Source organism: Centropristis striata, chromosome 24 (assembly GCF_030273125.1).
Source record: "Centropristis striata isolate RG_2023a ecotype Rhode Island chromosome 24, C.striata_1.0, whole genome shotgun sequence".
In the NCBI taxonomy this organism is placed as follows: domain Eukaryota; kingdom Metazoa; phylum Chordata; class Actinopteri; order Perciformes; family Serranidae; genus Centropristis; species Centropristis striata.
Genome location: NC_081540.1, coordinates 21,312,384 through 21,336,434, shown reverse-complemented (window position 1 = coordinate 21,336,434; position 24,051 = coordinate 21,312,384). Strand labels below are relative to the sequence as shown.

Below are 24,051 nucleotides of genomic sequence, written 5' to 3'. Positions count from 1 at the left end.
TTTGAAAGCTGCATGTGTTTAGCGACAGGGAGTAAGTAGCTTTTTGTGATTAAAACAACTTTAACCACTACATCAAGAAGTAGGAACGTTGCCAATATCATGATATGCATTTTTTTTAACCATAAAAAAAAAATACCGATATTATTGTGAAAAATACGAAATGGCACACCATTCTCATTGGGCTAATTATTGGACTTCAAGGAAGTTTTTGAGGTCCTAAAAGTAAATGTTCCCAAGCCAATGTCAAGGGTACAACAGCTGTACCTTAGTGGGTACTGCCCATAGGGCTGGGCGATATGGACCAAAAGTCATATCCCGATATATTTAGGCTGAATATCAATATACGATATATATCCTGATATTTTTATCTCAAAGTGAGAGCACATGTTCAATCAAAGCCAAAATGACATGTCACAAGTAGTTTTATTGAAACCGTTTATTTAAGTGAACATTAATACTGTATAACAACAGGAGTACCTTTTTTTTTTTTTTCAAATCAAAGCTCCATAAAGTGCGCATTTAAATTAAAAAATATATAAATAAAAAATAGGCCAATTTTTTTCCAAAATAAATATATTTAAATAAGAAAAGAATAACGAACATTACAAAATAACTAAATATGACAAACCCTAGTAAGGGCAGCATTTATATATAAAGAAAAGAAAAAAATTGAACTATATTGATTTATGTGATATGGTCTAATTCCATATCACATATAAAAATATATTGATACATCTTTTATATTCTATTCTATTTATATTTTATATTTATATTGCCCAGCCCTACTGTAGAACGGGTAATAAATAAATGCCAGAAAATTTAAACAAAAGTCCAAGTCCCAGAAGTCCAATTAAGACAAACTACAACCATCAGATCTGGTATTAAAATGTGATTTAGTGAACTTTCTCCGCATTAATTTCACATTACAGTGTAGCTATTGCTCATAAATGCTTGGGTAAAACACCTTATAATGGTAGGGGAAACCCTGCAGGATAAACAGGCTTTTGTCCGTCTTAATAATAGCATGAACTAAGACATGAGCCTTTATAATATATCAGTATCTGGCACAAGATGACAGCAGGAAGTGGTTTGTGAAATGTAAAAGGAGTAAGCTGACTAAAGCCTGACAGGTGTTTTTTAAAGCTTATTTAAGTGTGACAAGTGAACTTGAGTGAGACGGTCGGATCAAATGGGACTCTCCCTTGAGCTCCTTTTGAGTTTAAGCTGGGTATTACCGTACGTGCAGTCACTAAAGTCGACACACTAATAAGAAAAGTGAAAGTCAGAATGAAGAAAATGTGTCGTGGTTAGGGCTTTAACACATTTAGGCCTAAAACGGCTGGAAAAAATGCCTGTAAAACCTCTGGGCGATTGTAAAATAACCTCCTAAAACCTGAAGTTTTTCTGTTAATCCAACAGAAGTGTCAACTCTTCCTACTAAATAATAGATTTTTCAGCCTCTGTAGCAGATAGAAATGAAATTCAAAAAGTATTTGAGAGCTTATAGCTGTTATATCTGAGCTCCCTCCGCTATAGTCGTCTTCACCATGATTTCAGTTCTGGAAAAGTCCCATGATGCATTGCGACACTCCCACATGTATTCTCCTTTTGTGTCTTTTTTTGGTCATTTTGTTTCTTTTTTGGTCATTTTGTGTCTTTTTTTTGGTCATTTTGTTTCTTTTTTTAGTCATGTTGTGTCTTTATGTGTCTTTTTTTGGTCATTTTGTGTCTTTTTTGTAGTCATTTTGTGTCCTTTTTTAGTCATTTTGTTTCTTTTTTAGTCATGTTGTGTCTTTATGTGTCTTTTTTTTTGGTCATTTTGTGTCTTTTTTTGGTCATTTTGTGTCTGTTTAGTCTTTTTGTGTCTCTTTTTGTCATTTTGTGTCTTTTTTTTAGTCATTTTGTGCCTTTTTGTTTCCTTTTTTTGTCATTTTGTTTCTTTTTCTGTCATTTTGTGTCTCTTTTTTTGGTCATTTTGTGTCTGTTTAGTCTTTTTGTGTCTTTTTTGTAGTCATTTTGTGTCTTTTTTAGTCATGTTGTGTCTTTATGTGTCTTTTTTGTCATTTTGTGTCTTTTCTTGGTCATTTTGTTTCTTTTTTTAGTCTTTTTGTGTCTTTTGTGTCTTTTTATGGTGATGATTTCAAACTTCTGGAAAAGTCCCATGTTGCATTGCGACACTCCCACATGTATTCTGATGCATTTCATTGGCCAAGAGACCGAAAATAGGTGGAAAAAAACGACAAATACTACAAAACGACGTATCTGCTTTCCCAGCTTTAATGGTAGAATAACACAAGAGCACATAGTAGTGATATTCCTCAGGATGAGCTGCTGTGTGAGGGTGGAGATGTGTCATCAGCTGCTTGGTTTTCATTCTAGTGAAGTGGTTGTCAACTACCTTGACTTCTCAGTTTACTGAGTCTGTTAAAGGAAATGTCAAGAGCAGAAACAGGACTGTGCTGCAGCTCTGGCTTCCCTCTTTCTTGTCAGATGTAAACAACTGCTGGCTTCACATGGGAGCAGCACTTTGAGTTTAACAGTTCGGGTCTGTTGTCAGGGACCGCATGGTGTACATTTCTATTCCTGCTTTTTCTTTGCCTTGAGGTGGCGCCGTTGGAATAACAAGTGTTTGGATCAGGGGTCTCAAACTCAAATGACCTGGGGGCCGCTGGAGGTAGTATCAAAATGACCAAAAAAGACACAAAATTACTATTAAAAAAAAGACAAAATGACTGAAAAAAGCAGTAAATGACTTTAAAAAGACACAAAAAAATACAGAGAATTACCAAAAAAGACGCAAAATTACTATTAAAAAAAAGACAAAAAAGCAGTAAATGACTTAAAGACACAAAATTACCAAAAAAGACACAAAATTACAAAAAAAAGACAAAATGACTGGGAAAAAAAGCACTAAATGACTTTAAAAAGACACAAAAAAATACAGAGAATTACCAAAAAAGACACAAAATTACTATTAAAAAAAGACAAAAAAGCAGTAAATGACTTAAAAAAGACACAAAATGACAAAAAAAAAAGACGCAAAACGACCAAAAAAAGACACACAATGACCAAAAAAAGACACAAAATGACAAAAAAGACACAAAATGACCAAAAAAAGACACAAAATTACTAATAAAAAGGCACAAAATGACAAAAGAAAGACACAAAACGACCAAAAAAAGACACAAAATGACAAAAAAAGACACAAAACGACCAAAAAAAGACACAAAATGACAAAAAAAGACACAAAATGACAAAAAAAAGACACAAAACGACAAAAAAAAGACACAAAATGACAAAAAAGCACACAAAACGACAAAAAAAAGACACAAAATGACAAAAAAAGCACACAAAAAGACACAAAATGATCAGAAAAGACTCAAAATGAGAATACATGTGGGAGTGTCGCAATGCATCATGGGACTTTTCCAGAACTGAAATCATGGTGAAGGCGACTATAGCGGAGGGAGCTCAGATATAACAGCTATAAGCTCTCAAATACTTTTTGAATTTCATTTCTATTTGCTACAGAGGCTGAAAAATCTATTATTTAGTAGGAAGAGTTGACACTTCTGTTGAATTTCCATTAAAACTTCAGGTTTTAGGGGCTGATTTTAAAATCGCCCAGAGGTTTTACAGGCATTTTTTCCAGCCGTTTTAGGCCTAAATGGGTTAAACGAGGCTCAAACAAACCACCAGTTTTTCTGTCATGCGTGTTCAAAGTCAAGTCTGTGTCCAGCGTGGGGCTCTGGACCTCTGTTTGTAAATGATTCGCCTGAAGCCAGATGGCCCCTGGGGGCCCTCGGGGGTCCAGAGGCCACAGTGATCCAGAGCCCCGCTCCGTGTTTTCCCAGCTTAGCTGGCCAGGGGGCTCCAGCAACAATAACAACATGTGCTGGGATCACACACTCCGCTCTGCTGACTCCCTGGGAAACTTTAAAGGTTAATGCAGTAGAAAAACAATATTAGTTAGCATATTTCCATGACTGTGTGCAGGATGTGGGTCAGACACACTTTGTCTTTTTGTGTCAAATATATCGAAAGAGATTTCAAAATGGCTGCTGCACACTGGTACAGACAAACGGCTCATTTGTAGTCACTTGGTCTTCCCGTGGCTAACATGCTAACACGCTAACACCTCTGAGCCTTGTACGGCGCTGAATAATAGATGAGCTTTAACCGCTAATCGATGTCGGCACTAAATGACTTAAAAAAGACATAAAATGACCAAAAAAAGACACAAAAGGACAAAAAAAAGACAAAATGACTGAAAAAAGCACTAAATGACTTTAAAAAGACACAAAAAAATACAGAGAATTACCAAAAAAAGACACAAAATTATTTGAAAAAGACACAAAATCACCCAAAAAAAGACCCAAAATGACAGAAAAAAAACCTAAATTACTTAAGAAAGAAACTGAATTACCATAAAAAGACACAAAATTATTTTTTTTAAAGGACACAAAATGAAGGGACCTTCCACACACAACACGGTAAAGTGCCATTCATATAAAACTCACATTAAACTTTCATATCATGTACAGCGCTGAATAATAGATGAGCTTTAACCGCTAAATCGATGTCGGCTGCTAATGTTGCAATCTCTTGTTACCTACCTGAAACACACACACGGGCTGAACTTTATTATTTAAAAAAGACACAAAATTATTTAAAAAAGACACAGAATTACCAAAAAAGACACAGAATTACCAAAAAAAGACACAAAATTATTTAAAAAAGACACAGAATTACCAAAAAAGACACAGAATTACCAAAAAAAGACACAAAATTATTTAAAAAAGACACAGAATTACCAAAAAAGACACAGCATTACCAAAAAAAGACACAAAATTATTTAAAAAAGACACAGAATTACCAAAAAAAGACACAAAATTATTTAAAAAAGACACAGAATTACCAAAAAAAGACACAAAATTATTTAAAAAAAGACACAGAATTACCAAAAAAAGACAGAATTACCAAAAAGACATACAATTACCAAAAAAGACACAAAATTATCAAAAAGGACACAGAATTACCAAAAAAGACACAAAATTATCAGAAAGGACACAGAATTACCAAAAAAGACACAAAATTACCAAAAAAGACACAAAATTATCGGCTTTTGTGATCGCTTCGGAGATTTTTTTTTGTATTTCAGAAACCTCAGGATGCATGTTTTGTGTTTTACTTCTGGTATAATATTACAGTATGCAAACAAAGTCCTGAAATGTGTTGTTTTGTCTCTCCAAAACCCAAATATATCCAGTTTAACATGATATAAAATGGAGAAAAGCAGGACATTTCTGAAAGAGTTACTCTAACAATTATCAAAAAAAGTTTGCGATTACTTTTTCAGCTAATAAGCATGCTAAATTTCTGCACACAACGAATACAATATTACTCACAACTAGGGCTGGGCGATACGGACCAAAAGTCATACCCCGATATATTTAGGCTGAATATCGATATATGATATATATCCTGATATTTTTATCTCAAATTGAGAGCATATGTTCAATCAAAGCCAAAATTACCAAAAAAAGACACAGAATTACCAAAAAAGACACAGAATTATAAAAAAAGACACAAAATTACCAAAAAGACACAGAATTACCAAAAAAGACACAGAATTATCAAAAAAAGACACAGAATTACCAAAAAAGACACAAAATTATCAAAAAAGACACAAAATTACCAAAAAAAGACACAAAATTACCAAAAAAGACACAAAATTATAAAAAAAAAAGACACAAAATTACCAAAAAAGACACAATTATCAAAAAAAGACATACAATTACAAAAAAGGGGCTTATTTTAAAATCGCCCAAAGGTTTTCCAGGCATTTTTTCCAGGCGTTTTAGCCCTAAATGGGTGATAGTAACAATTTCTAAACGATGGCTTCAAGAGCCTGGAAGTTGTTGTTGTAGATGCATTCAAAGTGCTTGAAAAGTGTCTGAATTCCTCTCTTAGAGCGTCTCCTGTCCCCGTTCCTCTGTCCTCCTCCCTATCTCACCTTCACCGTCTGGCTCACAGCCGTCCAGAAGACACAATCTTTGCTGGTGCTTTTGTTGTCCAATCAGCTCCAGTGACCGCTGACAGGGACAGAAAGGGACCGAGGGGAGGCCCACTGTCACTTCAGGATATTTCTGTTCTTCAATTGTGTTTCCAAGTTTATTAATTCTCCGCTTAATTAAAATCTTACCTGCCCACCGCGAGAAAGTCAGTGTCACAGTCAAAATCAACAAACCGTCCCTGAGTTATTAACCAGTAAACGACTCCAGAGCGGTTTATTGCTCCACTCTGGGGTGACTATTCCTTCTTTCCTCCCTCCTCCTGCCTTCCTCTCTTCTTTCCTCCTTCCTTATTTCCTTCCCTCGCCCCTCCTTTCTTTCTTTCCTTCCTTTCCTTCCTTTCCTCCCTCCTTCCCTTCTATTATTATATTACCAAAAAAGACACAAAATTATCAAAAAAGACAGAATTACCCAAAAAATACACAAAATTATTAAAAAAAGACACAAAATTACCGAAAAAGACACAAAATTACCGAAAAAAAGACACAGAATTACCAAAAAAGACACAAAATTACCGAAAAAGACACAAAATTACCAAAAAAAAAGACACAGAATTACCAAAAAAGACACTTCTTTTCTTTCCTCCTTCCGCTATCTCCTTTCCTTTCTCTCTTCTTTCCTTCCTCCTGCTGTCCTCTCCTTTCCTCCTTCCTTCCTTCCTTCTTTCATCCCTCCCGCCTCCATCCCTTCCTCTATCCTCCTTCCTTCTTCCCTTCCCTCGCCCCCCCTTTCCTTCCCTCCTTTCTTTCCTTCCTCCTTCCTTTCTGCCCTCTTTCCTTCCTTCCTCCTTCCTTTCTGCCCTCTTTCCTTCCTTCCTCCCTCCTTTCTGCCCTCTTTCCTTCCTGCATCCCTCCTTTCCTCCCTCCTTCCCTTCTTTTCTTTCCTCCTTCCGCTATCTCCTTTCCTTCCTCCTGATTTCCTCTCCTTTCCTCCTTGCTTCCTTCTTTCATCCCTCCCGCTTCCATTCCTTCCTCTATCCTCCTTCCTTCTTCCCTTCCCTCTTCCCTCGCCCCTCCTTTCTTTCTTTCTTTCTTTCTTTCTTTCTTTCTTTCTTTCCTTCCTCCTTCCTTTCTGCCCTCTTTCCTTCCTTCCTCCCTCCTTTCTGCCCTCTTTCCTTCCTGCCTCCCTCCTTTTCTCCCTCCTTCCTTCTTTATTTTTTCCTTCCTTTCTTCTCCTCCTCCCCTTTCTTTCCTCCATCCTCCTTCCTTTCTCTCTCCTTTCCATTCTTTCTCCTTTTCCTCCTCTCTTCTTTCCTTACTCCATCCTTCTTTCTTTCCTCCTTCCTTCCTTCCTTCTTTCATCCCTCCCGCCTCCATCCCTTCCTCTATCCTCCTTCCTTCTTCCCTTCCCTCGCCCCCCCTTTCCTTCCCTCCTTTCTTTCCTTCCTCCCTCCTTCCCTTCTTTTCTTTCCTCCTTCCGCTATCTCCTTTCCTTCCTCCTGATTTCCTCTCCTTTCCTCCTTCCTTCCTTCTTTCATCCCTCCCGCTTCCATTCCTTCCTCTATCCTCCTTCCTTCTTCCCTTCCCTTGCCCCTCCTTTCTTTCTTTCTTTCTTTCTTTCTTTCTTTCTTTCTTTCTTTCTTTCTTTCTTTCTTTCTTTCTTTCTTTCTTTCTTTCTTTCTTTCTTTCTTTCTTTCTTTCTTTCTTTCTTTCCTTCCTCCTTCCTTTCTGCCCTCTTTCCTTCCTTCGTCCTTCCTTTCTGCCCTCTTTCCTTCCTGCCTCCCTCCTTTTCTCCCTCCTCCCTTCTTTATTTTTCCTTCCTTTCTCTTTCCTTTCCATTCTTTCTCCTTTTCCTCCTCTCTTCTTTCCTTCCTCCATCCTTCTTTCTTTCCTTCCTTCTTTCCTCCATCCTTTTTTACTTCCCTTTGCGTCCTTCCCTCTTCTTCCTTCCTCGACCCGAGGACAACAGGAGGGTTAATGGGTGTCGGGAAGCTGTTGGTGAATGAGTAAAGTAGTTTTCTCACTCAGACAGTAACACCCTTTGTCACAGACGTGGGTGGCGGGTGAGAATTTAGTTTCCACCCTGCAGACTAATCTCTCTCACCATGCATAAAACAGCACTTATCTCCCATCTGACCAGCTTGTACGCGGCGTTCTCGGGGTTAATAAGACGTGCTTTGTAAGCAGAGTCGCTGTCTAACTGTCACCTGATGGAGCTGGACTAAAACAAAAGGGAAAAAGTTTATAAAAAGCTTGGAAAAAGTTTATAAATCCTGTAAAAGTGGATCCCCATGGAGTTGTTTTTGCAGGGACAGATGGCACCGGTGCCCATAAAGCCAGTTTTTTTTTCTTGATCTAGCAGTCTAACTGCATGTCAGCTCAATATTTTTTAATTAAGGATACCATCCATCCATCCATTCTCGTCCGATTATGCGGGGCCGGGTCGCGGGGGCAGCCATATTTTAAATTTGGCTTCTTAAAAATTAGTTATATATTGAATTTCTCTCTTTTCACTTTTTCTTTTTATTTCAAATCAAATCAAATAGCCTTTATTTTCATTATATAATTCACTATACAACGAAATTGAAAGTGACCACGACGAAAGTGAAAGTGAATTGAAAGTATAAAAAGCTTGGAAAAAGTTTATAAATCCTGTAAAAGTGGATCCCCATGGAGTTGTTTTTGCAGGGACAGATGGCACCGGTGCCCATAAAGCCAGTTTTTTTTTCTTGATCTAGCAGCCTAACTGCATGTGACAAGTAAAGAAGCACCCCTTTTTTTTTTTTTTTTTCTTCTTCATGGACTGTCTGTTAAAGTGGCAGTTTGTCGCCTCAATTTAGGCCAAAGTTTTCTCAGTTTTTCGACTTGGCTGTGTTTACTCTCCTGGTTCTAAATGCATTGACCCACATGGAGGCTCAGAAAGATCCAGTTTGACAAAATGTCTCGTGGCGTTTTGAGTCATGGTCAGACTTGAGAGGTGCTCACGTTGCATCAGACGCACCTCAGCAGCAGGCGGCGGCGTGTTGCTAAGGCAGGATGTCTTGTTGACACATGGGGAAGTTTGGATTGGGAAATTTGGATTGGGAAGTTTGGATTGGGAAGTTTCATCAACTTTTTGCAGTGTAAATGTGAGAACGTCCTCCCAAAAGGGTCACATGATAAATCGGAAAGGGCGCTCGATGTTTTAAAATAATAATAATTACATTTGATATATATTTTTTTACATTTATTTAAAAAAAATAGATTTAAAAAAATCCCAGTATGCAATGCTTGATGTTTAACTGGATAGAAATAATAAAAATAATAATAATTAAATTTAATATATATTTTTTTTACATTTATTTTAAACACAGGTTGCAAGTTATTTTAAAAAAATAGATTAAAAAAAATCCCAGTATGCAATGCTTGATGTTTAACTGGATAGAAATAATAAAAATAATAATAATTCAATTTAATATATATATTTTTTTACATTTATTTTAAACACAGGTTGCAAGTTATTTAAAAAAAATAGATTAAAAAAATTCCAGTATGCAATGCTTGATGTTTAACTGGATAGAAATAATAAAAATAATAATAATTCAATTTAATATATATTTTTTTTACATTTATTTTAAACACAGGTTGCAAGTTATTTTAAAAAAATAGATTAAAAAAAATCCCAGTATGCAATGCTTGATGTTTAACTGGATAGAAATAATAAAAATAATAATAATTAAATTTAATATATATATTTTTTTACATTTATTTTAAACACAGGGTGCAAGTTATTTTAAAAAAATAGATTTAAAAAATCCCAGTATGCAATGCTTGATGTTTAACTGGATAGAAATAATAAAAATAATAATAATTAAATTTAATATATATATTTTTTACATTTATTTTAAACACAGGGTGCAAGTTATTTAAAAAAAATAGATTAAAAAAATCCCAGTATGCAATGCTTGATGTTTAACTGGATAGAAATAATAAAAATAATAATAATTCAATTAAATATATTTTTTTACATTTATTTTAAACACAGGTTGCAAGTTATTTTAAAAAAATAGATTAAAAAAAATCCCAGTATGCAATGCTTGATGTTTAACTGGATAGAAATAATAAAAATAATAATAATTCAATTAAATATATTTTTTTACATTTATTTTAAACACAGGTTGCAAGTTATTTTAAAAAAATAGATTTAAAAAAAATCCCAGTATGCAATGCTTGATGTTTAACTGGATAGAAATAATAAAAATAATAATAATTCAATTTAATATATATATTTTTTTACATTTATTTTAAACACAGGTTGCAAGTTATTTTAAAAAAATAGATTTAAAAAATCCCAGTATGCAGTGCTCGATGTTTAACTAGATAGAAATAATAATAAAAATAATAATAATTCAATTTAATATATTTTTTTACATTTATTTTAAACACAGGGTGCAAGTCTTTATATTGTATTATGCTGGTTCTATTTTATAAAATATTTTTATAGAAATTTTTTTTTTCAATAGGATATGCATGTTCATATTGGATTTTTTATTGTAAGAACAAAATAGATTAAAAAAAATCCCAGTATGCAATGCTTGATGTTTAACTGGATAGAAATAATAAAAATAATAATAATTTAATTAAATGTATTTTTTTACATTTATTTTAAACACAGGGTGCAAGTCTTTATATTGTATTATGCTGGTTCTATTTTATAAAATATTTTTATAGAATTTTTTTTTTTCAATAGATATGCATGTTCATATTGGATTTTTTATTGTAAAAACAAAATAGATTTAAAAAAATCCCAGTATGCAATGCTTGATGTTTAACTGGATAGAAATAATAAAAATAATAATAATTCAATTTAATATATTTTTTTACATTTATTTTAAACACAGGGTGCAAGTCTTTATATTGTATTATGCTGGTTCTATTTTATAAAATATTTTTATAGAAATATTTTTTTTTCAATAGGATATGCATGTTCATATTGGATTTTTTATTGTAAGAACAAAATAGATTTAAAAAAATCCCAGTATGCAATGCTTGATGTTTAACTGAATAGAAAAAAATAAATAATAATATATTTAAAAAAATAATTTAAACAAGATGCAAGTCTTATTATTGTAATATGCTGTTTCTATTTTATACAATATTTTTTATAGAAATATATAGATTTTCAATAGGATATGCATGGATATGCATGTTCATGTTTTATAATAGTTCAATTTAATATATTTTTTACATTTATTTTAAACACAGGATGCACATCTTTATATTGTATTATGCTGGTTCTATTTTATAAAATATTTTAACAGAAATATATATTTTTTCAGTAGGATATGCATGTCCATATTGGATTTTTTATTTTTAAAAATTAGATTTAAAAAAATCCCAGTATGCAACTGGATAGTTGCAAAAAAATTAATATATACATTTTTTTAAAACAGAGGACACAAGTCTTAATATTGGATTGTGCTGCTTCTATTTTATAAAAATATTTTTCAGCAGGATATGCATGTACATATTGGATTTTTTTTTAATTTTAAAAGATTTTTAAATTTTGATTAAATAATAATAACAAAATTCATAGTATGCAGTCAAAAAGGAAGCTGCCGTTTTACAAGACTATATTAATTATTTTTATTTATTTTTTTATTTTTGTAATACTATAGACTATATTAATTCTATTTTCTGTTATAATTATATCCCCATTATATATACCTAAGAATATCCAGAATAAAAAATATTGCCAAAACAATGTTTCTCAATATATTCCCTTTTTTTCCGTGTTTTCCAGGAAGGACGCGAGCAGTATGAGCTGGCTGCGACCTCGGAGCAGGGCGGCAAGAAGAAAGGGAAGGGGAAGAAGAAAGAGAAGGACATGGATGAACTGAAGAAGGAAGTTGATTTGGTGAGTATCTCTGCTTCACTCTTATTCTTCCTATCCCATCCTATTTATAATGTTTGTTTTATTTCTCCACCTTCCATGTGTCCTCTCTCATGTAAAACCACATACAAAAACACTAAATATCAGACCCTTTTATTACAAATTGTAAACTCAAAGCTCTAAATTGTATTAAAGTCATTAAAGGCTTGTAAATTTTAATTTTTTATTTCATTTTACATTTATGGAGCTATAAAAGTATATTGCTTGATGTCTAGATCCATTACAGCTCAATATTTTTTAATTAAGGATACCATCCATCCATTCTCGTCCGATTATCCGAGGCCGGGTCGCGGGGGCAGCCATATTTTAAATTTGGCTTCTTAAAAATTAGTTATATATTGAATTTCTCTCTTTTAACTTTTTCTTTTTATTTCAAATCAAATAGCCTTTATTTTCATTATATAATTCACTATACAACGAAATTGAAAGTGCAAAGTTATGACAATCATAACACAAAACATGAGTAAAAACATAAAAAAATACCGAGCTAAACAAGGACAAAACAAGAATGTGATGTAATAAATAAGTATACAAATAAATAAATGACTACTAAGAATGTTATAATTTACAGATGAGGTAGATTGTATGTTTTGCACATATCAATTGGATTTCACATTTTATTGCTCTGCTGTCCCCGCGACCCGGCCCGAAAACGGACGGATGGATGGATTTTATTTCTCTCTCATCTTTTCTCAATTTCCTCCTCACCTTCTTCCTCTTTTATCCCCCTGCCCTTCTTCTCTCTTTCTTCTTCCCTCTCCTCTTCTTTTCTCCAAACTGTGAATGTCTCTCAGCCATTGTTGTCGCTCATTTCAAAATAAAAGGTCAGCACACAATGAGCTGTAAATGTCACCGTCTTTGGCACACATGACATAAACACATGACATAAACACATGACATAAACACTGGACTGACGCCACTTTCTTTTCTGTGTCCCGGCAGGATGATCACAAGCTGACCCTTGATGAGCTCAATCGCAAATATGGCACAGACCTCAACAATGTGAGTGATATAAAGAGAGGAATGGGCTCTATTATGTGTCTGCTTATGTGTGTTGTACCTGCTTATTTTTCTGTTTATTTATACTACCGGTCAAAAGTTTTAGAACAGCCCAATTTTTCCAGTTTTTTATTGAAATTCAAGCAGTTCAAGTCAAATGAACAGCTTGAAAGGGTCCAAAGGTAAGTGGTGAACTGCCAGAGGTAAATAAAAAAAGGTAAGCTTAACCAAAACTGAAAAATAATGTACATTTCAGAATTATACAAGTAGGCCTTTTTCAGGGAACAAGAAATGGGTTAACAACTTAACTCTATGGAGTCTTGGGCTATTTTGTCCATTTTTGAATTCTTTTCATGTCTTTGTAAGTCATTTTGTGTCTTTTTTTAGTCATTTTGTGTCTCTTGGTGTCTTTTTTTGTCATTTTGTGTCTTTTTTTGGTCATTTTGTGTCTTTTTTTAGTCCTTTAGTCCAACATAAAATGTGATTTTTGAATCTTTTTTTACTTTCAAAACAAAACACGAAGAAAATCGTAAACATAATGTCAAAAGATCTGAGAAGAACTTAAAAAACATGTAAAATAAAAAATGAATTAAACGAAACACAATAATCATAGGTCAGCACACAAAAGGAAAATTATAATTATATTACATATATTATTATTATTCATAAAAACATGAATTATAATAATAACACGTGACCTCTAACCCATAATATCCTCCTGTATCACTTCTTGATAACTAGCGTTCTTCTGTATTCTTCAGTATTTCTATCAAGGAGTCTACATTCATCATGGAGATCAGATAAATATCAATATCAATTATTCAGTGACTGAATGATTAACGTGGCTTCAATGAATGAAACGGAGGCGTGTGTTTAAAGAGGCACGACATCTGCTCTCACATCATGAAGGAAATATCACAGAGAATGTGATCAGCCGTTATGAACAGAGCCATGCTAGCTGTTTCCCCCCGTTTCCAGTCTTTGTGCTAAGCTAAGCTAACAGGCTGTTGGCTGTCTCTTCACAAGTCCTGCAAAAATATGAAAATGTTATCAAAACTTTTGATGTAATTCTCATTAAGCATTCATATAAAGATAAATAATGTATATCTATTTTTAGAAAGTTTATTAAATATTTATTGTATATCAGTGTGGGGAAACATGCATTTCTTTATCTGGACACATTACGGTAATGAATTTGTGATTCAAAAATATGTTGAAAAATATAGGAAATATTATTTTAACACAAAACAATGAATTGTGCCTCATTATGGCTATATTGTTCATTCATATAAAAGTGAAATATATTTAGTTTAATAAAGTATGTCCTTATCTTCACAGACGTAGAACCACATGGATTTCTTCCAGCTAATCAACAAAGATCAGGCTACGTCACAGTGACACCATGACATCTGACAAATCAGTATGATAATAATATGATAATATTAACTATTATGACCTGGACCTCCAATGTAAAAATAAAAATTAAAAAAAAAAATCTGCAAGAAACAATCGTACAAACAGTACGTTATTCTTCAGTGATTTGTACCAGGAGAACTTGACTATTAGGCCAAGTATGAATGAAAATACAAACCTGGGAAATATTTCGAGATAAAAGTGGCAAATTTACCAGATTAAAGTGGCAAATCTACAAGAAAAAAAGTCGCAGATTTAAGAGATTTAATGTGGTAAATCTGCGCGAAAAAAGTGGCAGATTTACGAGAAACAAGTGGGGGGGGAAACAACTTTTTTCTCGCAGATTCACCACTTTAAATCTCATAAATCTGCACATTTTTTTTCTGGTAGATTTGCCACTTTAATTTCTTAGACTTTTTTCTCAAAATATGACCCCCCTCCCCCAGGTCCGTATGTTTTTTGTTTTTTTACACATTCTGGCAGTATGTAATATCCTCCAATATTCTCTAGGGTTGAAATTAGGAGTTTGCAAGGTTAAATGTATATTTTTCAGAAAATATTGATAGCAAATTAAAAAAGCAACCCTTTTCTAACCACTTCTGCAGCAAAAAGTATGAATGATTTCTGTGTTCTCTCTGTGTTTGAAGCTTTCCTTCAACCCCCCACCACATTCAATCACACACTCCAACTCTCCCTCTCTCCTCATGCAAATGTGCTCCTGATCATGCAGGAAACATCAAAGGGAATAGTTAATCAGAGCCTCTAAACTGGGCTCTCTGCAGCTCCTCTCCTGTGTGCGTGCATGCATGCGTGTGCAGCCGTAGTGAATAATTTATCAGCTGCAGAAGCCCCTGTGCCCTGCTTTCATATCTTCTATTTGCCTCTTGCTTACTGTCCTCCTTTACCTTCACGTTCCTCCTTCTCCTCATCCCCTTCCTTTTGGTTTCTTCCTCCTACCTGCTGATGTTGATGCTGTGTTGCTAGGCAACTAGTAGCACCTACATCCCCCCCTGGACTTGTGTCAGTGTGTGGTGTGCTGGCAAACAATGAGCGCGCGCTGAAAGCGTGGTTGTATTTACAATTAAACACGGCTGTTTATGTGACTGGCTGCAGAGCTGAAGTTCTGTCAGCTGTTGAGACTGATTCTGTATTTTCTGCCCACATCAGGGTCTGACTAGTGCCAAGGCTGCCGAGGTCCTGGCTCGGGATGGGCCCAACGCCCTCACTCCTCCTCCCACCACCCCGGAGTGGGTCAAATTCTGCAAACAGGTAACTTCTGTTTGATGGTACAGGACTGTTACTGTTATCAATGAGAGCATCTTCCCTCTTGTACAAAGTGCAAAAAGAAATGCACCATAAAGGGACATTTAAAAAAAAAAAAATGGGCAAATTGCCACGACATAAGGAAAAATGCACAAAAGCTACAGTAAATTAAATAGTATTTACACAGAAAAAAAGTTTTCTTGAGCCCTGAAAGTAAAAAAAAAAAAAAAGAAAAGAGCCAAGAGATCAAGTAAATAAAACTTCTGCAAACAGGTAACTTACAGGATTTTTACTGTTATCAATGAGAGCATGTTCCCTCTTGTGCAAAGTGCAAAAAGAAATGCACCATAAAGGGACATTTAAAACTTAAATTAAACATTGTTTTTTTTTTTAAATGGGCAAATTGCCACGACATAGGGAAAAATGCACAAAAGCTACAGTAAATAAAATAGTATTTACACAGAAAAAAAGTTTTCTTGAGCCCTGAAAGTTAAAAAAAAAAAAAAAAAAAGAGCCGAGAGATCAAGTAAATAAAAATTCTGCAAACAGGTAACTTCTGTCTTGATGGTACAGGACTGTTACTGTTATCAATGAGAGCAACTTCCCTCTTCCCATAAAGGGACATTTAAAACTTAAGTTAAACATTGTTTTTTAAAAAAGATGGGCAAATTGCCACGACATAAGGAAAAATGCACAAAAGCTACAGTAAATTAAATAGTATTTACACAGAAAAAAAGTTTTTTTGAGCCCTGAAAGTAAAAAAGAAAAGAGCCAAGAGATCAAGTAAATAAAACTTCTGCAAACAGGTAACTTACAGGATTGTTACTGTTATCAATGAGAGCATGTTCCCTCTTGTGCAAAGTGCAAAAAGAAATGCACCATAAAGGGATATTTAAAACTTAAATTAAACATTGTTTTTTTTTTTAAATGGGCAAATTGCCACGACATAGGGAAAAATGCACAAAAGCTACAGTAAATTAAATAGTATTTACACAGAAAAAAAGTTTTCTTGAGTCCTGAAAGTTAAAAAAAAATAAATAAATAAAAACAAAAGAGCCAAGAGATCAAGTAAATAAAAATTCTGCAAACAGGTAACTTCTGTCTTGATGGTACAGGACTGTTACTGTTATCAATGCATGTCAATAGCATCTTCCCTCTTGTACAAAGTGCAAAAAGAAATGCACCATAAAGGGACATTTAAAACTTAAATTAAACATTGTTTGTTAAAAAAAATGGGCAAATTGCCACGACATAAGGAAAAATGCACAAAAGCTACAGTAAATAAAATGGTATTTACACAGAAAAAAGTTTTCTTGAGCCCTGAAAGTTTAAAAAAAAAGAGCCAAGAATAAAAATTCTGCCAACAGTAACTTCTATTTGATGGTACAGGACTGTTACTGTTATCAATGAGAGCATCTTCCCTCTCGTACAGTTGGTTATATTGATGCCTTTCAAAGTTTTTAGCTTCAGTGTTGGAGTTTAACCCTTTGATGCACAACATATTGACCCCCCTTCTAATGCACAACATGGGTCAAAAATTATCTTATCTTTCGATATCAACTTATTTAATGATTGAATATTCCAAGTATTCTTTAAATATCTTGTTTTTGATAACAACAGATCATTATTTCCATTTTGCCTCATACTTTATGAAGCTCACTCCTTCTGTTTCTCCTTCAGATGTTTGGTGGTTTCTCAATGCTTCTGTGGACTGGTGCCATCCTCTGTTTCCTGGCCTACGGTATCCAGGCTGCAATGGAGGATGAACCTGCTAATGATAATGTAAGTAAAGGTGCTTGTAGTCCATGTAGGGTCTTGATGTGGCGATATGATGCATGCTTTAATCAAACCTAGAAAAATGAGGATTGCATACAATGTTCATGCTTTGATGACGGAAAGGCATGCATTTTGTGTGCATAAAAAGACAAATATTTATTTATTGTGATGGGATTATGGGTCAGGATGGGGAAGAATTGGGTGAAATATAGCAATACAAGTTGGGTAATTGTCTTGTGCTTGACAGAACTGTGTAGAATTGTCCGTATTGTTTTACAAAATTAGACGTTAACACGTGTAAATGTCATATTTTTGATCCTCAGTTGTACCTGGGTGTCGTGCTTTCTGCTGTCGTCATCATCACTGGTTGCTTTTCCTACTATCAAGAGGCCAAGAGCTCCAAGATCATGGACTCCTTCAAGAACCTGGTCCCACAGGTGCCGATCACATTTCAAACCTTTACTCATTTAATCTATTTATCTACGATCGTTGAATTAGGTTTTGCATCCAGGATGTGGAAGTAGACGCAGATAAAATGTTGAGAGAATAAAGGCTTCAGTCTCACATAAGTGTCTGTCTCCATAATGTAGCAAGCCCTGGTCGTCCGTGACGGCGAGAAGAAAAACCTCAACGCTGAGGATGTGGTGGTGGGTGATTTAGTGGAGGTGAAGGGTGGTGACAGGATCCCTGCTGATCTGAGAATCATCTCCGCCCACGGCTGCAAGGTGAGTCTTCAGTCTGGGAGACATATTTCAGGAATTAAACCTGCAAACCAATTCTTCATCAGAACATGAAAGGGGCCACAATGGGTTTTTTTCAATTCCAGTCTGCTGCTGCTTTAGTTTGCACTTGAAAAGCATTTTTATTTCTTTCTTGTGGCTTGAACCTCTTGATTTTTTTGTGTCATGTACTTCTTTTTGAACTAAAAAAGGCTCCTAAAACCTCAGTGTTCCGCAAGATGTGAGCAATTACTAACTTTGTTGTTTTTTACAATGTCAAGCATCTTTTTCTTCATATCTGACATTAAATGATCAGGATGTGACGGCTGTGAAGGGACCCTCCTTAAAGTTTTCCTTTGTAGTCACTATTGTTATTAGAATGGCACTTGGAGAGCACAGACCTCTGCCAAGGCCAATGATGTATTCACAGGCTCCTTGGATGGTCCCATTACCATAGTTCGAAGTCGTTCTTTTGACTTTGGTTCATTCTTGAACTTGTAATTTGGAAACAACATGGATGCTATAAAGAAGTGTTGTGACGCCTATTTTTGTAAAACAGAGCCTGTTCCCGAGTCCGACACCACATGAATGCAGCACAAGCGGCCCATCTTGCAGTGCTTATGAAATATAACAATTTTTTGCGTCTGTGCTGTGATTCGGATCTACTCCAAAAGTTTCATGAAAATAAGTTTTGAGGTTTTTCCTGCTGACAGACTAAAGCTAAAGGAGCTAAAATGTGACCTCCTTGGTGGAGGTAAAAAATGAACTTGTGGCTTTGGAGACAAAAAAACAAGTCTGTGACCCATTTTGGGCCCTGAACTAAACTCTAAAAAGACCCAACAGCTATTCTTGACCCAGTTATTCCCCGTGCTTTTTAATCATGCTCTGCATCAAACATTGTTATGTTGTGTAACCATCATCTCGTGGTTGCTCCTTTCTCAAATCTACCATCTGCCCCTCCGAGACTGTTTTAAGGACTTAATCTTTGGAGTTTGTTTTCCTTCCTTGTGGCAGCCATCTCGTCAGTTTTTATGTCTTTTCTTTAATTTTTGTTTCTATCTTTGTTCAATCACCGTGTCTTTTGATTCTCAGGTGGACAACTCCTCTCTGACCGGTGAATCAGAGCCCCAGACTCGTACTCCTGATTTCTCCAATGAGAATCCACTGGAGACCAGGAACATTGCTTTCTTCTCCACCAACTGTGTTGAAGGTATGACTCCAAGACACGTCAAATCCATTCAGAGCCAGTGCTACCTTTAAAGGGATAGTCCAGGATTTTGGACACTAAGTTGTGTGAAATACTTGCCAGTAGTTTAGTGGATGCAAAGCTTGTTTGCCGACTTCCGGTGTCGGAATTCTGGCCGGTTCCGATCGTAGGGTAGATAGTTTCGGCTGCAGCGTCAGTTCAAGAAAAAAAATAATGCATCCTGAAGTTGGTTTCTGATCTCCATTGTTTTGTGGGTGGAATAGGTGACCTTTTTGTCTGCTGGAACTTTCTGAACCGGCCACAACTCTGACAAAGGAGCTCAAGAATGCTGGTAGTTTGGGATTTTGGACATTAAGTTGTATGAAATACTTGCCAGTAGTTTAGTGGATGCAAAGCTTGTTTGCCGACTTCCTGTGTCGGAATTCTGGCCGGTTCCGATCGTAGGATAGATAGTTTCGGCTGCAGTGTCAGTTCAAGAAACAAAATAATGCATCCTGAAGTTGGTTTCTGATAGGCATGAAGACCATTGTTTTGTGGGTGGAATAGGTGACCTTTTTGTCTGCTGGAACTTTCTGAACCGGCCATAACTCTGACAAAGGAGCTCAAGAATGCTGGTAGTTTGGGATTTTGGACATTAAGTTGTATGAAACACTTGCCAGTGGTCTAGTGGATGCAAAGCTTGTTTGCCGACCTCCAGTGTCCAGTGGAGTTCTGGCCGGTTTCGATCCTAGAATAGATAGTTCCGGATGGAACAATTGCCAGTAGTCTAGTGGATGCAAAGCTTGTTTGCCGACTTCCGATGTCGGAATTCTGGCCGGTTTATTGTAGGATAGATGGTTTCGGATGCAGCATCAGTTCAAGAAACAAAATGATGCATCCTGAAGTTGGTTTCTGATAGGCATGAGGACCATTGTTTTGTGGGTGGAATGGGTGACCTTTTAGTCTGCCGGAACTTTCTGAACCGGCCACAACTCTGACAAAGGAGCTCAAGAATGCTGAGAGTTTGGGATATTGGACATTAAGTTGTATGAAACACTTGCCAGTGGTCCAGTGGATGCAAAGCTATCCCTTTTAAGACCCTGTAGAGAATCAAAGACATGTGTTTGTCCTTGCTACAGGAACTGCCCGTGGTATCGTGATCAGCACCGGAGACCGTACCGTCATGGGTCGTATCGCAACCCTAGCCTCTGGACTCGAGGTTGGGCGTACTCCAATCTCCATTGAGATCGAGCACTTCATCCACATCATCACCGGCGTGGCTGTCTTCCTGGGTGTTTCCTTCTTCGTCCTCTCACTCATCCTCGGATACAGCTGGCTGGAGGCCGTCATCTTCCTGATCGGTATCATTGTCGCCAACGTGCCAGAAGGTCTCCTGGCTACCGTCACTGTGAGTCCTGGTGTTCCTGGTGTTTAAAGGTCTAACTATGGGACTCTAGCTCCTGACTGACCCAAGCTATCCAATCTCTAGGTGTGTCTGACCCTGACCGCCAAGCGTATGGCCAAGAAGAACTGCCTGGTGAAGAACTTGGAAGCCGTCGAGACCCTGGGCTCAACCTCCACCATCTGCTCCGACAAGACCGGCACCCTGACCCAGAACAGGATGACCGTGGCCCACATGTGGTTCGACAACCAGATCCACGAGGCCGACACCACGGAGAACCAGAGCGGGACCTCCTTCGACAGGAGCTCCGCCACCTGGGCCGCCCTGGCGAGGATCGCCGGACTCTGCAACCGTGCCGTCTTCCTGGCTGAGCAGAGCAACATTGCCATCCTGAAGGTAGGCTCATTTACTCTTTTCTCTATCAGTTTCCTTGAATAAATAATAGGTCTTCTCAGAAAACAACACAAATGTGGGTTTTTCTTCACATAATTAGCTCCTTCAACTAAAAACGGAAGCGAATATAACATTTGATCCTTTGTTCAACTACAAGAAAGGCTTTTCTGTTGTTCTGTTGCTCATTATGTTTGCATATTTCAGAAGTCCTGTACTGCTGACTCATTTTCCAATTTGAATGTACCCTTTTATTCAAATTACTGTAAAAACAAACAATTGTTCCTCTTCCCAATTGTTCTTTTTTCCTGATATTGGCGTCACTCCGTTCCTAGAAATGCCAGCACCTGTTCATGTGATGAGGAACTAGAGACTGAAATGTTTTTTGTCTCTTTAAATCTTTTTAAAAGCACACGTCTCATACAGTCTATGGGTTCATAGACAAAAAATGGATAAAACTTATTTCTTTTTGTTCATAATTTCGACAAAGTTAGGTGCAAGTCGACACAAATATCAATTATATGAAAAAATATTTGTCGCTTAAATTTTGAATTATGTTAATGTATACATTTAATCCGTTATTTAAATGAAGTCATTAATAATAAATTAAATAATACAATAAGTATTCCGGGCACGTCCAACTGGTAGGAGGCCCCGGGGAAGACCCAGAACACGGTAGAGGGATTATCCTGCTGCCCCCGCGACCCGGCCCCGGATAAGCTGACGAGAATGGATGGATGGATAATACAATAAAATAAATAAATATATTTTCTTTTTTTCATAACGCTTTTTTAAATGAATATTCAAACATGATATTTCTTTCTCTTTGGCCTCAAAAGTGTGTTTCCGTGCAACAATACACACAGATTAGTTTCAGATCTTAACATGAGACATTATTACACTGTATAGAGATGTTTACCTCTCAGGCCAGCGGGCTTGTTTTCCATCTTACCTCTGTCTCCCCGGAGTGAACACACACATTTTGTAACCACATAATTATTTCTAAACACACACCGACAAGCACACACACACCCAGTTGTGCGTACGTCTCTTGGCACCCAGACTTTTCCTTGGTTTCCAGTCTCTGGTGTTCATCCAGTGTTAATAACCTGTTAACTTGTGTGTGTGTGTGTGTGCGTGCACATGTATCTGTGTGTGTTAATTACCTGTAGATGTCTGGCTGCCATCACGGCTCTAATTACCAGTCATTCTCTCTGGCTGCTCATTATTTTTGGCTGGGCAGCAGCACAGCGGAGACAGCCGTATCAATGGGAAAGTCTGGCCCTGTTTTAGTGAGGGTAGTAAATAAAGCGCCAGAGCCAAAGTTTTTGGTTATTGTGGTTGAATAAATTGTTAGATTGCTGCAAAACAAACTATTAGCGAGCTTATAATGAAGTCAAGCAATAATTGGTATTTTTCTGTAGTTTTTTGGCCGAACGTGATCTAATTTATGGTGCACACAGCACGAGTCTGCAAACAGTGAAACTAGCTCATTAGAGCTGCAACAATTAATCGATTAATCAAACAATAATTGATTATTTAAGTAATCATCAACTATTTTGATAATCGAACAGTTGGTTTGAGCAGTTTTTTAAAGACAAAAGTCCAAATTCTCTGATTTCAGCTTCTTCAATGTGAATATTTCTAGTTTCTTTGTTCCTTTTATGACAATAAACCGAATATCTCTCTCTGGTTTGTGGACTAAACAAGAGATTTGAGGACGTCATGACCAAACAACTAATCGATTAATCGTTTAAATAATCGACAGATTAATCGATAATGAAAATAATGGTTAGTTACAGCCCTACCGCTCATGAATGATCAGTACTCTCTTTGAGACAAACACATTGTACTTCTGTGACACATTTCCCCAAGATATTATATTTTGTAATATCCTTTATCAAGAACACTTGATTTTAAATTGATAGTTGAGATTTGTTGCGGACTGATTGCACAAAAAACAGTTTTGACCTGTATTTTGGACATGCTTTTATTTTTCATGGTGACTCTATATTGAGGAATTAAAGTAATTTGTGTAATTATCAACTGTTTGTTTACCATAGGAAAAAGGAGGGCCAAAGTATAATGACCAATATTTTAAGAAACTTGCTTAAAAGTGAGCTACTGTGAACTTAGTGCCTGTGTTTAAAGTTCTCCTCTCTCCTTCTTCCTCCACCAGAGAGATGTGGCTGGTGACGCCTCTGAGTCGGCCCTGCTGAAATGCATTGAGCTGTGCTGCGGATCAGTCGCGGAAATGAGAGAGAAAAGTCCCAAAATTTCTGAGATCCCGTTTAACTCCACTAACAAGTACCAGGTATGAAATTAAAGGAGCTTGCATGCAGCTTAATGCCACTTTCTGAAATTGTTAGTATATGGAAACCATTTGTTTGTTATGCTGTTTTCAGATGCTAGTACAGAATTATACATGTTTTAATCGTTTGGAAATGTCTTTGGCTTTTGAATAATACATTTCAGATTATGTCTTTAATTTTACAGCAATGTGAAAAAGATCTTAGTAGAATACCTCTGGAAGAACCTCAGCCTTAGAATAAATATTTCAAGAAATCCCTAAAAATAGTTTGAGGCTTGCTTGTCATTTCTTTATCTTTTATCTGACCTCTTTCATACAAGACAGAACTAAACCTGAATACTAAAACTGACTTGTTTTCTTATAGCTTTCCATTCACAAAAATGGCACACCTGACGAGTCCAAGCATCTGCTGGTGATGAAAGGTGCTCCTGAAAGGATTTTGGACCGCTGCGGCACAATCATGATGCAGGGCAAAGAGCAGCCTCTGGACGACGAGATGAAAGACGCTTTCCAGAACGCCTACCTGGAACTGGGAGGTCTGGGAGAGAGAGTACTGGGTAAGAATGAATGAATTGATTAATAGAGCAAAAATCAAACCTTTTTGGCCTTTTATATCTCATCCTAAACTGCTTCTTGTCTCGCGTTCC

At 36.1% G+C, this 24,051-nt stretch overlaps 1 protein-coding gene across 1 annotated transcript in view; it reads left to right on the top strand.

Moving 5' to 3' along the window:
• The window catches only part of LOC131962836 (sodium/potassium-transporting ATPase subunit alpha-1), a 50,445-nt gene that overhangs the window by 11,276 nt on the left and 15,118 nt on the right, over nt 1-24,051 (top strand). Inside the window, exons 2-12 of the mRNA XM_059327926.1 lie at nt 11,796-11,909; nt 12,888-12,947; nt 15,525-15,626; nt 17,301-17,402; nt 17,720-17,833; nt 17,987-18,121; nt 19,208-19,325; nt 20,441-20,709; nt 20,791-21,099; nt 23,273-23,407; nt 23,769-23,961. Of these exons, the coding sequence (XP_059183909.1) occupies nt 11,796-11,909; nt 12,888-12,947; nt 15,525-15,626; nt 17,301-17,402; nt 17,720-17,833; nt 17,987-18,121; nt 19,208-19,325; nt 20,441-20,709; nt 20,791-21,099; nt 23,273-23,407; nt 23,769-23,961 (1,651 nt within the window). The remainder of the gene's footprint in view (nt 1-11,795; nt 11,910-12,887; nt 12,948-15,524; nt 15,627-17,300; nt 17,403-17,719; nt 17,834-17,986; nt 18,122-19,207; nt 19,326-20,440; nt 20,710-20,790; nt 21,100-23,272; nt 23,408-23,768; nt 23,962-24,051) is intronic.